This window comes from Salvelinus alpinus, chromosome 3, assembly GCF_045679555.1.
Source record: "Salvelinus alpinus chromosome 3, SLU_Salpinus.1, whole genome shotgun sequence".
Lineage (NCBI taxonomy): Eukaryota > Metazoa > Chordata > Actinopteri > Salmoniformes > Salmonidae > Salvelinus > Salvelinus alpinus.
In genome coordinates this window covers 59,485,638-59,499,248 of record NC_092088.1, presented here as the reverse complement: position 1 = coordinate 59,499,248, position 13,611 = coordinate 59,485,638, and the positions used below count along the sequence as shown (strand labels likewise).

At 42.0% G+C, this 13,611-nt stretch overlaps 1 protein-coding gene across 1 annotated transcript; it reads left to right on the top strand.

Moving 5' to 3' along the window:
* The first annotated feature begins 5,513 nt into the window (after positions 1-5,513).
* On the top strand, positions 5,514-13,136 carry LOC139571029 (eukaryotic translation initiation factor 4E-binding protein 2-like). The gene is made up of 3 exons (XM_071393507.1): positions 5,514-5,869; positions 11,405-11,590; positions 11,777-13,136. The coding sequence occupies exons 1-3, from the start codon at positions 5,731-5,733 to the stop codon at positions 11,806-11,808; spliced, it is 357 nt and encodes a 118-aa protein (XP_071249608.1). The 5' UTR covers positions 5,514-5,730; the 3' UTR covers positions 11,809-13,136.
* The last annotated feature ends 475 nt before the right edge of the window (positions 13,137-13,611 follow it).

Sequence of the window (13,611 nt, the reverse complement as noted above, 5' to 3'; positions counted from 1 at the left end):
GTCCGCCACCCCTTGTCTTACCAGATGCCGCTGTTCTATCCTGCCGATACAGCGTATAACCAGCCAGCTGTATGTTGATAATGTCGTTGTTCAACCACAACTCCGTGAAGCATAAGATATTACAGTTTTTAATGTCCCATTGGTAGTTTAATCTTCCTCATAGATCGTCGATTTTATTTTCCAATGATTGCAAGTTAGCTAGTAGAATAGAAGGCAGTGGAGGTTTCTTCGATCGCCTACGAATTCTCAGAAGGCAGCCCGACCTCCGTCCTCTTTTTCTCCGTCTTCTCTTCGTGCAAATAACGGGGATTTGAGCCTGTTCCCGGGAAGCAGTATGTCCTTCACGTCGGTCTCGTTAAAGGAAAAAAAGCTTCTGCCAGTTTGTGGTGACTATTTGCTGTTCTGATGTCCAGAAGTTATTTTCTGTCATAAGAGACGGTAGCAGCAACATTATGTACAGAATAATTTAAAAAATACAAATAAAAACAATGTCAGCCATCTTCTCCGGCGCCTTGATACATGGTTAGCAGATGTTATTGCGAGTGTAGTGAAATGCTTGTGCTTCTAGTTCCGACAGTGCAGTAATATCTAACAAGTAATCTAACAATTCCACAACAACTACCTAATACACACAAATCTAAGTAAATGGATGGAATAAGAATATATACATTTAAAAATATGGATGAGCGATGACCGAGCGGAATAGGCAAAATGCAAAAGATGGTATAAAAATACAGTATATACATATTGGATGAGTAATGCAAGATATATAAACATTATTAAAGTGGCATTATTAAAGTGATTAGTGATCTATTTATTAAAGTAGCCAATTTATTTCAAGTCTGTATGTAGGCAGCCTCTCTGTGTTAGTGGCGGCTGTTTAACAGTGATGGCCTTGAGATAGAAGCTATTTTTCAGTCTCTCGGTCCCAGCTTTGATGCACCTGTACTGACCTCACCTTCTGGATGATAGCGGGGTGAACAGGCAGTGGCTCGGGTGGTTGTTGTCCTTGATGATCTTTTTGGCCTTCCTGTGACAACGGGTGCTGTAGGTGTCCTGGAGGGCAGGTAGTTTGACCCTCGGTGAAGCGTTGTGCAGACCGCACCACCCTCTAGAGCCCTGCGGTTGTGGGTGGTGCAGTTGCCGTACCAGGTGGAGATACAGCCCGACAGGATGCTCTCAATTGTGCATCTGTAAAAAATGGTGAGGGTTTTAGGTGACAAACTAAATTTCTTCAGCCTCCTGAGGTTGAAGAGGTGCTGTTGTGCCTTCTTCACCACACTGTCTATGTGGGTGGACCATTTCAGTTTGTCCGTGATGTGTACGCCAAGGAACTGAAAACTTTCCCCCTTCTCCACTGCTGTCCCGTCGATGTGGATAGGGAGGTGCTCCCTCTGCTGTTTCCTGAAGTCCACGATCATCTCCTTTGTTTTGTTAATGTTGAGTGAGAGGTTGTTTTCCTGACACCACACTCCGAGTGCCCTCACTTTCTCCTTATAGGCTGTCTCGTCGTTGTTGTTAATTAAGCCCACTACTGTTGTGTCGTCTGCAAACTTGATGATTGAGTTGGAGGCGTGCATGGCCACGCAGTCATGGGTGAACAGGGAGTACAGGAGGGGGCTGAGCACCCACCCTTGTGGGGCCCCAATGTTGAGGATAAGCGAAGTGGAGATGGGCCGCCCCAAGTGGAGATGTTGTTGCCTACCTTCACTCCCTGGGGGCGGACCGTCAGGAAGTCCAGGACCCAATTGCACAGAGTGGGGTTGAGACCCAGGGCCTCAAAGTTAATGATGAGCTTGGAGGGTACTATGGAGTTGAATGCTGAGCTGTAGTCAATGAACAGCATTCTTACATAGGTATTCCTCTTGTCCAGATGGATAGGGCAGTGTGCAGTGTGATGGTGATTGCACCGTCTGTGGACCTATTGGGGTGGTATGCAAATTTAAGTGGGTCTAAGGTGGCAGGTAAGGTGGAGGTGATATGACCCTTGACTAGTCTCTCAATGCACAGAAGTGAGTGCTATGGGGTGATAGTCATTTAATTCAGTTACCTTTGCATTCTTGGGTACAGGAAGAATGGTGGCCATCTTAAACCATGTTGGGACAGCAGCCTGGGATAGGGGGAGATTGAATATTTCCGTAATATGTCCGTAAACACACCAGCCAGCTGGTCTGCACATGCTCTGAGGATGTGGCTAGGGATGACGTCTGGGCCGGCAGCCTTGCGTTGCGAGGGTTAACTCGTTTAAATATCTTACTCACGTCGGCCACGGAGAAGGAGGGAGCTGGAAGCAAGACCGTGACATGGCTGATTTTCTTTTTGTAGTCCGTGATTGCCTGTAGACCCTGCCACATACTTCTCGTGTCTGAGCCGTTGAATTGTGACTCCACTTTGTCCCTATACTGATTTGGGGTTTAAGAAGTCAATGAGAGAAGGGAAAAAATCTTCCTTAGTTGTTCATTTTCTCTTCAGTAATTTAACATAGTATAACTCCAACTTCATGAAAATGACAAACTGACATGTTTGAATTTTCTTCAAAAACAACTTTATATGGAAGGAGTACCTTTGATTTGACGGCCTGCATATGCGCAGATCAACGCGAGGCAACCATTAGACCTGATGAAGTGTTTCTGCACATGAGCTTAGCTTGCCAATTTCACCATTACATCGCCTACAAGCGTGATTGGGGATTTCTATTGGAGAAGCAGTTTCTGCCTATCTTCATATTGTATGGTCTTTGATGATAGCTTGGCTATATACACGGGGTACCTGTACCGAGTCGATGTGCAGGGTACGAGGTAATTGAGGTAAATATGAACATATAGGTAGGGGTAAAGTGATTAGGCAACAGGATAGATACTAAACAGTAGCAGCAGCGTATGTGATGAGTAAAAATAGCTAATGCAAAGAGGGTCAATGCAGATAGTCCGTGTAGCTATTTGGTTAACTATTTAGTATTCTTATGGCTTGGGGGTAGAAGTTCAGGGTCGGGTCCTATTGGTTCCAGACTTGGTGCATCGGTACTGCTTGCTGTGCGATACCAGAGAGAACAGTCTCTGACTTGGGTGGCTGGAGTCGTTCAACATTTTTAGGGCCTTCCTCTGACACCGCCTGGTATAGAGGTCCTGGATGGCAAGGAGCTCGGCCCCAGTGATGTACTGGCCCGTACGCTCTACACTCTGTAGCGCCTTGCGGTCAGATGCTAAGCAGTTGCCAAACCAAGCGGTGATGCAGCCAGTCAAGATGCTCTCAATGGTCCAGCTTTAGAACTTTGAGGATCTGAGGGCCCATGCCAAATCTTTTCAGCCTCCTGAGGGGGAAGAGGTGTTGTCTTGCCCTCTTTACGACTGTGTTGGTGTGTGTGGACCATGTTCATTTCTTAGTGATGTGGACCCCGAGGAACTTAAAGCTCTTGACCCGCTTCACTACAGCAGGTGGAGAACTCGATAACAGCATTTCCGGCAGTTAAATGTTACAAAACATTATTTATAAAAATATCTATATTGAATTATTAGTGTGTATGTACTGATACTGCAGTTCATTTATAAGAGTTTATCAATGAGTATGTTTACATGCACAGTAATAATTAGACAAATTGATTTTGAAAGTAAGCATTTTTTTCAATAGTAATGTAAACACCATACTCTGTATCTTAATCGGCGTAAAATCTAAATTGAAGTAAGCATAAAACACCTGCCTGGTTTTCTGATCTATTAGGACATGCGTTCCATAAAATATGCTTCCCAAAAATAACATGGTCACTGTGGTAGAACGTTCATTTGAGTTGATTATTTTCTGCATTTGTCACGGCTGTTGAAAGGAGAGGACCAAGGTGCAGCGTGGTGAGCGTACATTTTCTCTTTATTGATAAAAATGACACCGAACAAAACAACAAACACTACAAAACCTAACCGTGAAGCTACAGGCTATGTGCCCTAAACAAAAGTCAACTTTTCACAAACACAGGTGGAAAAAAGAGCTACCTAAGTATGGTTCTCAGAGACAACGATAGACAGCTGCCTCTGATTGAGAACCACACCTGGCCAAACACAAAGAAAACATAGAAATAAAGAAACTAGAATGCCCACCCTAGTCACACCCTGGCCTAACCAAAATAGAGAATAAAAACCTCTCTATGGCCAGGGCGTGACAGCATTCATCAAAGTGCCATCAGGTAGCCTGATTTCAGATGTGTCCATGGAAACCGAATTATTCGGGAAAGCATGTAAACATTTTAATCAAACTATTATATTAATCGGACTATCCACCAAGGGCGTAACTTTGGTTTTAGAAGTGGGGGGGGGACATAATTATTATTGTTTATTTTTTATCCAGTCGGATAAACACTCCAAACAGCCTACCCGACCAGGATAAAAATGCAATTTTAGAATGTGGGGGGGTACATGACCCTCCTGTCCCCAGTGAAAGTTGTACCCCTGCTATCCACAATAATAGCATTATTGTGTGCATGTAACCATAGGTTTTTTGCAAACCAGCTGAAAATAAGTCAGGTCTCCAACCCATTCTACTGTACATTTTCTTCAATATGGGAGATATCATGATATCTTCTATCTTGATAACATATGAATCCACTAAAACTATGCATTCTTCTTCTGCCATAAATCAGACTTTCGTTTGTTAAATGTAGATCGCGTGCTACATGGAAACGGTAAAGCAACATTGCCCGGAACCAGAGAAGAAGATGCACTTGGCCTCAACAATTATTATTACAGTCTATGGCAGGAATCATCAACTACACTGAACAAAAATATAAACCCAACATGTAAAGTCTTGGTGCCATGTTTCATGAGCTGAAATAAAAGATCCCAGAAATGTGCAGTTTTGTCACACAACGCCACAGATGTCTTAAGTTTTGAGGGAGCGTGCACTTGACATGCTGACTGCAGGCATGTCCACAAGAGCTGTTGCCAAAGAATTTAATGTTCATTTCTCTACCATATGCCGCCTCCAAAGTCGTTTTAGAGAATTTGGCAGTACATCCAACCAAGTGTAACCACGCCAGCCAAGGACCTCCACATCCGACTTGTTCACCTGCGGGATCGTCTGAGGGCAGCCACCCGGACAGCTGATGAAATGGAGGAGAATTTATGTCTGTAATAAAGCCCAGTATAGATTCAACCGTGGGGGATTTTTCGATGGTCAGACTGCAAATTGACCGCAAGAATCCCAAACAGATATAATATTTGACTAAAACATAATAATTTAAAACTTTGCTTACATTTGTATACAATCACATATATCTCTCTATTGTGTGTGGGAATACTTTGGAACAGATTTCCAAACTTAAAATCACTTGGAGCTGATTTGCTGATGTTTTTACAGTCTTTTATGTCCCCCCCCCAAAAAAAAATGCATACTTTGGGGGGCCCAATAAAATCACCTACGGGCCGCCAGTTGGCGAACCATGGTCTATATGGCCTCAACCTACATCAAATATATATATATTTTTTAATAATATTTTTCTTTCTTAACACGTGTGGTGGCTCTCGTTCATTGACATCATATCCGGTCTGCTTGTGTTGTTTTTCCTGCCTGGCGGAGGGAGTGGGGATGTACTGACGGCTGGGAGGAAGAGAGGAGCGACAAGAAAGCCTTGGGAAGAGATAAGATAGAAAGGGAAAAGGTCCTGGGTTCCACCGTCCGTCAGGTTAGGCATCAACCACCTACAGATTGCAACACCGTCTGACCAGTCACTAAACCGGGGGTGAAATGTCGTCGTCTACCAGTCGTCAGCTTAGCGAAAGCAGGGCCATTCCAACCAGGACGGTGTTGATCAACGATAGAACACAGCTACCTCATGATTATTGCACCACCCCTGGAGGCACTTTATTTTCAACAACTCCGGGAGGTAAAATCAACCCGAACCGATAAATTGTATCTTATTACTGATATGATGTATGTTTCAGCAACTGTCGCCATTTCGCTATGCACTGTCGTGCATTGTGGCCTACAGTAGCTAGACCGATTGCATGTCAAGGCATCCTCCAAGCGTTCAAAACAAAAACAAAGGTTTGCTCAGACCCTGCGGTCACCTTTGGCAATGTGATTGGTTGGTGTTCAACGCAATGATTCTGAATCATGTTGGCTACATTTGTAACAGTGCAATATGTTATTTATTACAATGCCTTCAGAAAGTATTCAACCACCTTGCCTTTTTCAAAAAAAAATGTTACAAGGTGAGATTAAAATGCATTTCAATGTCATTTTTTCGTCAACGATCCACACAAAATACTCTAGTGTTAAAGTGGAATTCAATTTCGAACATAAAAAAAGAATATATATACAGTATATACAGTGGGGAGAACAAGTATTTGATACACTGCCGATTTTGCAGGTTTTCCTACTTACAAAGCATGTAGAGGTCTGTAATTCTTATCATAGGTACACTTCAACTGTGAGAGACGGAATCTAAAACAAAAATCCAGAAAATCACATTGTATGATTTTTAAGTAATTCATTTGCATTTTATTGCATGACATAAGTATTTGATCACCTACCAACCAGTAAGAATTCCGGCTCTCACAGACCTGTTAGTTTTTCTTTAAGAAGCCCTCCTGTTCTCCACTCATTACCTGTATTAACTGCACCTGTTTGAACTCGTTACCTGTATAAAAGACACCTGTCCACACACTCAATCAAACAGACTCCAACCTCTCCACAATGGCCAAGACCAGAGAGCTGTGTAAGGACATCAGGGATAAAATTGTAGACCTGCACAAGGCTGGGATGGGCTACAGGACAATAGGCAAGCAGCTTGGTGAGAAGGCAACAACTGTTGGCGCAATTATTAGAAAATGGAAGAAGTTCAAGATGCCGGTCAATCACCCTCGGTCTGGGGCTCCATGCAAGATCTCACCTCGTGGGGCATCAATGATCATGAGGAAGGTGAGGGATCAGCCCAGAACTACACGGCAGGACCTGGTCAATGACCTGAAGAGAGCTGGGACCACGGTCTCAAAGAAAACCATTAGTAACACACTACGCCATCATGGATTAAAATCCTGCAGCGCACGCAAGGTCCCCCTGCTCAAGCCAGCGCATGTCCAGGCCCGTCTGAAGTTTGCCAATGACCATCTGGATGATCCAGAGGAGGAATGGGAGAAGGTCATGTGGTCTGATGAGACAAAAATAGAGCTTTTTGGTCTAAACTCCACTCGCCGTGTTTGGAGGAAGAAGAAGGATGAGTACAACCCCAAGAATACCATCCCAACCGTGAAGCATGGAGGTGGAAACATCATTCTTTGGGGATGCTTTTCTGCAAAGGGGACAGGACGACTGCACCGTATTGAGGGGAGGATGGATGGGGCCATGTATCGCGAGATCTTGGCCAACAACCTCCTTCCCTCAGTAAGAGCATTGAAGATGGGTCGTCGCTGGGTCTTCCAGCATGACAACGACCCGAAACACACAGCCAGGGCAACTAAGGAGTGGCTCCGTAAGAAGCATCTCAAGGTCCTGGAGTGGCCTAGCCAGTCTCCAGACCTGAACCCAATAGAAAATCTTTGGAGGGAGCTGAAAGTCCGTATTGCCCAGCGACAGCCCCGAAACCTGAAGGATCTGGAGAAGGTCTGGATGGAGGAGTGGGCCAAAATCCCTGCTGCAGTGTGTGCAAACCTGGTCAAGAACTACAGGAAACGTATGATCTCTGTAATTGCAAACAAAGGTTTCTGTACCAAATATTAAGTTCTGCTTTTCTGATGTATCAAATACTTATGTCATGCAATAAAATGCAAATTAATTACTTAAAAATCATACAATGTGATTTTCTGGATTTTTGTTTTAGATTCCGTCTCTCACAGTTGAAGTGTACCTATGATAAAAATGACAGACCTCTACATGCGTTGTAAGTAGTAAAACCTGCAAAATCGGCAGTGTATCAAATACTTGTTCTCCCCACTGTATATATTTTATTATAATAAAATATAACACTAATATATCTTCATTACATAAGATTTCAACCCCCTGAGTCAATACATGTTAGAATCACCTTAGGCACCGATTATAGCTGTGAGTCTTTCGGGGTAAGTCTCTAAGAGCTTTACACAACCGGATTGTACAATATTTGCAAATTCTTCAAGCTCTGTCAAGTTGGTTGATGATCATCGCTAGACAGCCATTTTTATGTCTTGCCATGGATTTTTAAGCCGATTTAAGTCCAAAACCTTAACTAAGCCACTCAGGGACATACAATGTCGTCTTGGTAAGCAACTCCAGTGTATATTTGGCCTTGTGTTTTAAGTTATTGTCCTGCTGAAAGGTGAATTTGTCTCCCAGTGTTTGTTGGAAAGCAGACTGAAACAGGTTTTCCTCTAGGATTTTGCCTGTGCTTAGCTCTATTTCTTTTTATCATAAAAAAAACTCCCTAGTCCTTGTCGATGACATTCACACCCACACCCATAACATGATGCAGCCACCACCATGCTTGAAAATATGAAGTGGTACTCAGTGACGTATTGGATTTTCCCCAAACAACGCTTTGTATTCAAGACAAAGTTCATTTCTTTGCCACCTTTTTTGCAGTTTTACTTTAGTGCCTTATTACAAACAGGATGCATGTTTTGGAATATTTTATTTTCTGTACAGGCTTCCTTCTTTTCACATGTATCAATGTTGTTGATACATCCTCAGTTTTCTCCTATCACAACCATTAAACTCTAACGGTTTAAAAGTCACCACTGGCATCATGGTGAAATCCCTGAGCTTGTTCCTTCCTCTCCGGCAACTGAGTTAGGACGCCTATATCTTTGTCGTGACTGCATGTATTGATACACTATCCAAAGTGGAATTAATAACTTCATCATGCTCAAAGGGATAGTCAATGTTTGCAACAACAACAAAAAATTCACCCATCTACCAATAGGTGCCTTTTGCAAGGCATTGGAAAACCTCCCTGGTCTTTGTGGTTGAAATGCTTGACTCAGGACCTTTTTACATTTGAGTCATTTAGCAGATGCTGTTATCCAGAGCGACTTACAGTGCATTCATCTTAAGACAGCTAGGTGGGAGAATCACAGTGATAATAAGTCAAATGTTCCTCAAAGTAGCTATCAGCAAAGTCAGCGCTAGTAAAGGGGAAAAGAGTCAAGTGCGATCGTTAGTTCACAAAAACATTTTTTCTTACCTTACAGAAAATGTAATGTGTGGGGTACAGAAATTAGGTAGTCATTCAAAAATCATGTTAAATACTATTATTGCACACATAGTGAGTCCATGCAACTTATTATGGGACTTAAGCACATGTTTACTCCTGAACTTATTTAGGCTTGCAATAACAAAGTGTAATTATTGACTCACGACATTTCATTTTTTATTAATTAGTAAAAAAATCTTACAACATATTTCCACTTTGACATTATGGGGTATTGTATGTAGGCCAGTGACACAAAATCTCATTTTAATCCATTTTATATTCAGACTGTAACACGTGGAAGGCCAGAGGACAAATTAATTTAAAAAAATTGTTCCCTCGTTATGTCGATCACAACGTATTTATCTTATCACTACATAACAAAAGTTGTTTTGCGAAGATCACAAGATAATCAAAAGTACCATGCATCATCCATTCATTTGTTCAGATGCAAAATAACAACTTCATCAAGGAGCCCTATGGCTTTGTTGAGTGCAATGTGGGGCATTTGAGCCCTGAATGATACCTGACAAGCAGCACTGTCTCCTAAGCTGCGTGCCGCCCCCAAGACCACAGTCAATCGCATGCAAGGAACTACAGAGCTAACCTGGCTAGTTTTGTGAGCTAGCTAGATAGTCTTGTTAGCTAGCTTGTTATCTATGCTGGTTGTTAGCTTGCATAATTGATATGTGTATAATTATAAGGGATGCTTCATGTTTGTGGGTAATATTTACATTGGGTGAGCCCCATGCCTGACAGGCTTATCCGATTAAATTTCAGCCTCAGAGGCTGATAAGTCAGGAAGCTGCCTTAGAGGCTGTTTTTATAGGCAAGTCTTATTGCAGGTAGATTAGCTGTGAAAGTGCTTTATAGCCATATGCATATCTGATCCAGGGGGTGAGCTCTATTCCTGGCAGGCTGATCAGATTCAATAGCAGCCTCAGCAGCTGATGTCAGGATACTTGTAGACTGTTTCATGTGTAAGGCTCCTTGCAGACAGCCAACTAGGTAGCATCCTGCCTCATCAGCCTCTGAGGCTTCTAATGAATCTGATCAGCCTGTCAGGAATAGAGAGCACCCAGTCTTGATCATATAGATAATGCATCCTGACTGCTAATCTGCCTGCAAGGAGCTTTACCTATGAAACAGCCTACAAGGTAGAATCCTGACTTATCAGCCTCTGAGGCTGCTATTGAATCTTATCATCCTGTCAGAAATGGAGCTCACCCACTCTGTACATTTTAAATATTATCTATAAAACATAAAGTGTCCCGTACAATTATAAACATATGTTATGAAAGCTAACAACCAGCATATATAACACGCTAGCAACAAAGGCTAACTAGCTAGCTCGCTCACAAGACTAGCCAAGTTAGTTACATTGTTGCTTCCATGCGGTTGACTGTGGTCTTGGGGGTGGCATACAGCCTGGGAGACAGGGCTGCCTGTTAGGCATCGTTTGGGGCTTAATTGCCCCACGAAGGCTCAGATGCCCCATGAGCTCTTGGCTCAAGATAAGACATTTAGCTTGTTAACATTCTAACTTATAAACTGATAATGAGTGCCAAACACAAATGAAAGCATGATGTTAGGATTAAATGTACCATCCCTTAGTGTAGCAATCAATAAAAACATATGCGCTGATCCACCATGGGCTCTGCCTCCTCAGCCATACTGTCAATCATCAATGCGTCTATTTGTATTTATAGAGTTAATCTTGTGATCTTGACAAAAACAACTTTTGTGATGTCGTGATCATGAGATAAATAAGTTGGATTCTCAACATAATGAGGGTATATATTTTTTTAAATTCATATGATCTCTGGACTTCCGTAGTAACACAACAAAATGTGGAAAAAGTGAAGGGGTGTGAATACTTTCTGAAGGCACTGTAGGTAGTTACAATGTATTCATATATTCATACATGCATGGCTGGTTTGAGGAAGTATCTGAATTTCATTGTCCCAGACAGTGCTTTTGCATTTAAATAAATATTGCACTTTTATTGAAATAATGTTTATAGAAAGTTAAGGCCTCTGCTTTTTGTTTACAGCTTTTTGTTTGACGATACTGTAAACAATTATCCCAGCATCTGATGTAGGTGCCTAGGCCATGTTGTACATGACACGCCATCTTTTGATTAAAATGGGTATTTACAGTAAATATGTAACGAACTAAACAGGTTTATTTCTATACATTCGATGGTTGTAACTAATATGTCAGATGTTATTAAATAATCACTCTCCTCTATCATAGGGACCAGGATCATCTACGACCGTAAGTTCCTATTGGACCGGCGTAACTCCCCCATCGCCCAGACCCCCCCGGCCCATCTGCCCATCATCCCCGGGGTGACCAGCCTCAACGTCCTGACCGAGAACAGAAGGAACGAGGCCAACAACCACATCAAACCCCACAACAGTCATGGCAAGACAGCCACCGGTCAGTGGGTGCCATATCCTCTGACTACTGTTGTCATGCCATACAACATGCTCTCTCTCTCTCTGTAGTCCATGTCAACCATGTTTTATCATGGAACCCCTGAGTCAAATTAGTAATAACAAAGGTATTACACCCCCTGCTTTAGAGTACAGATGACATTGTATTTGTGTTCTTGTGTTTTAAAAGGTGAGGATGCTCAGTTTGAGATGGACATCTGACCTCACCTGAGGAACCACACCGGAACAGAAGAAGAAACAAACCTGGTTCCTGTGCTGTGCGCCAGTGGCTTGGCTTGTAGAAACCAATGTTGTGAGCTCTCACAGCAGCCATCTTCTTTAGCTCTCTGTCTCGCCGTCACTGGGTGTGATGTATGTAAACCACGCAGAAAAACTATACCATGTAATACGTTAACTGTACGGCCAACTTGGCCCCATACTGTGGCTCTGTTTCAATGTCCATGCTAGCATACCACTTAGAATGAAGCAATGTATTTGACATGCATCCTAAGTGGTATGGTAGTGTGGATATTGGAATGTAGCCTGCATGTGTTGTTGCCAACTCTTCTATCGTTGTCAAGCCATAGTTTGGCATGACAATGAAACACAAAGAGGAGTTGGCTACAATACAAACTGACTGGGCTACCAGGCTATGGCTAACCCTGAGACCTAGCGGAAGACTCTGCAGGTCTATTTGAATAGGTCTCAGGGTTACCAACTGCCGTATATGTATTGTATGTACTTCAGCCACACAACAAGGAAAAGAGTCTAAAGGTAACCAGAGATATTCTTAACCATTAACAAAATGTAGACGCCCAAGTCAAGGCAGTAATCTAAACTGACCATTCTGTATGTGTCCTTAATACCAGAGTACACTGTAAACAAAGCCGTCTTTACTGCTTTAGACATTTTATAATGGGGCCTAAGAAACTGTACAACATCTACTACTTTGTAGATCAAAGTACTGGCCTTAGAATCCTCTGTCAAAGGGATTGATATTACTTATCCTTTTCAGAACCTTTGTCATTGTTTGGGTAAAATGTTCATAAAAAAAACAAAAATGGATATGCTCTTACCTGCCTGTTTTGTAGTCCGTTAGTTACCAGCAATTAAACTCATAAGGGATGATGTGACTGATTTAAATTCTAATTAGCTGAGAATTTCATCATTCCAAGCCTTGAATATCTATCCATCACCAATACAAGCCTGACTTTGTTGCGTTTTGGGTCTTTCTGGTAAAGGATTTTATAAAGATTTACCATTTGGAAAACTGGCTTTCCGTTTGTGGTCATGGTTTGATAGATTTGCAAAATTAAAGGAGAAAATGAGTTTATACATTATTTCAGGCTATTCTAAATGTTAAACATAATCCGATAATTACTAAATAAATTTGAATTAGCTACATGAATGGTTTGTATTTTGTCGCAAAAGAGATTTGAAACTACAAACCTAACTGCTGTTCTAATTTGAATTAACTTCATTTTTGGGAGAAATTTCAATGCCAGTGGACACTGTTACAGCAAGATCAATAAAGTTCCTTATGATGAGGATTATGCTGTTCTCCCTGTTTTGTCTGTACACATGGTTTCACATGGTTGTGATCACATTGATAACAAAAGTACACGAATGTCCAACACATTTGTCTTCTACTTTATCCCAGTCCCAACCCCTCCAAAAGACAGATATACACACAGAGAGGAATATACATACATCCAGTTGCTTTGAGCAGGTGTTGGAGATTAGAGTGTACACAGTATGTTCAATAAAAAGAAAAGACTCCACATACTGCAATCTATTTTCCCAGGTGTGTTCAATGTCACGCTTGGGTACACTGCATACAGTGGGGAGAACAAGTATTTGATACACTGCTGATTTTGCAGGTTTTCCTACTTACAAAGCATGTAGAGGTCTGTAATTTATCATATGTACACTTCAACTGTGAGAGACGGAATCTAAAACAAAAATCCAGAAAATCATATTGTATGATTTAAGTAATTTGCATTTTATTGCATGACATAAGTATTT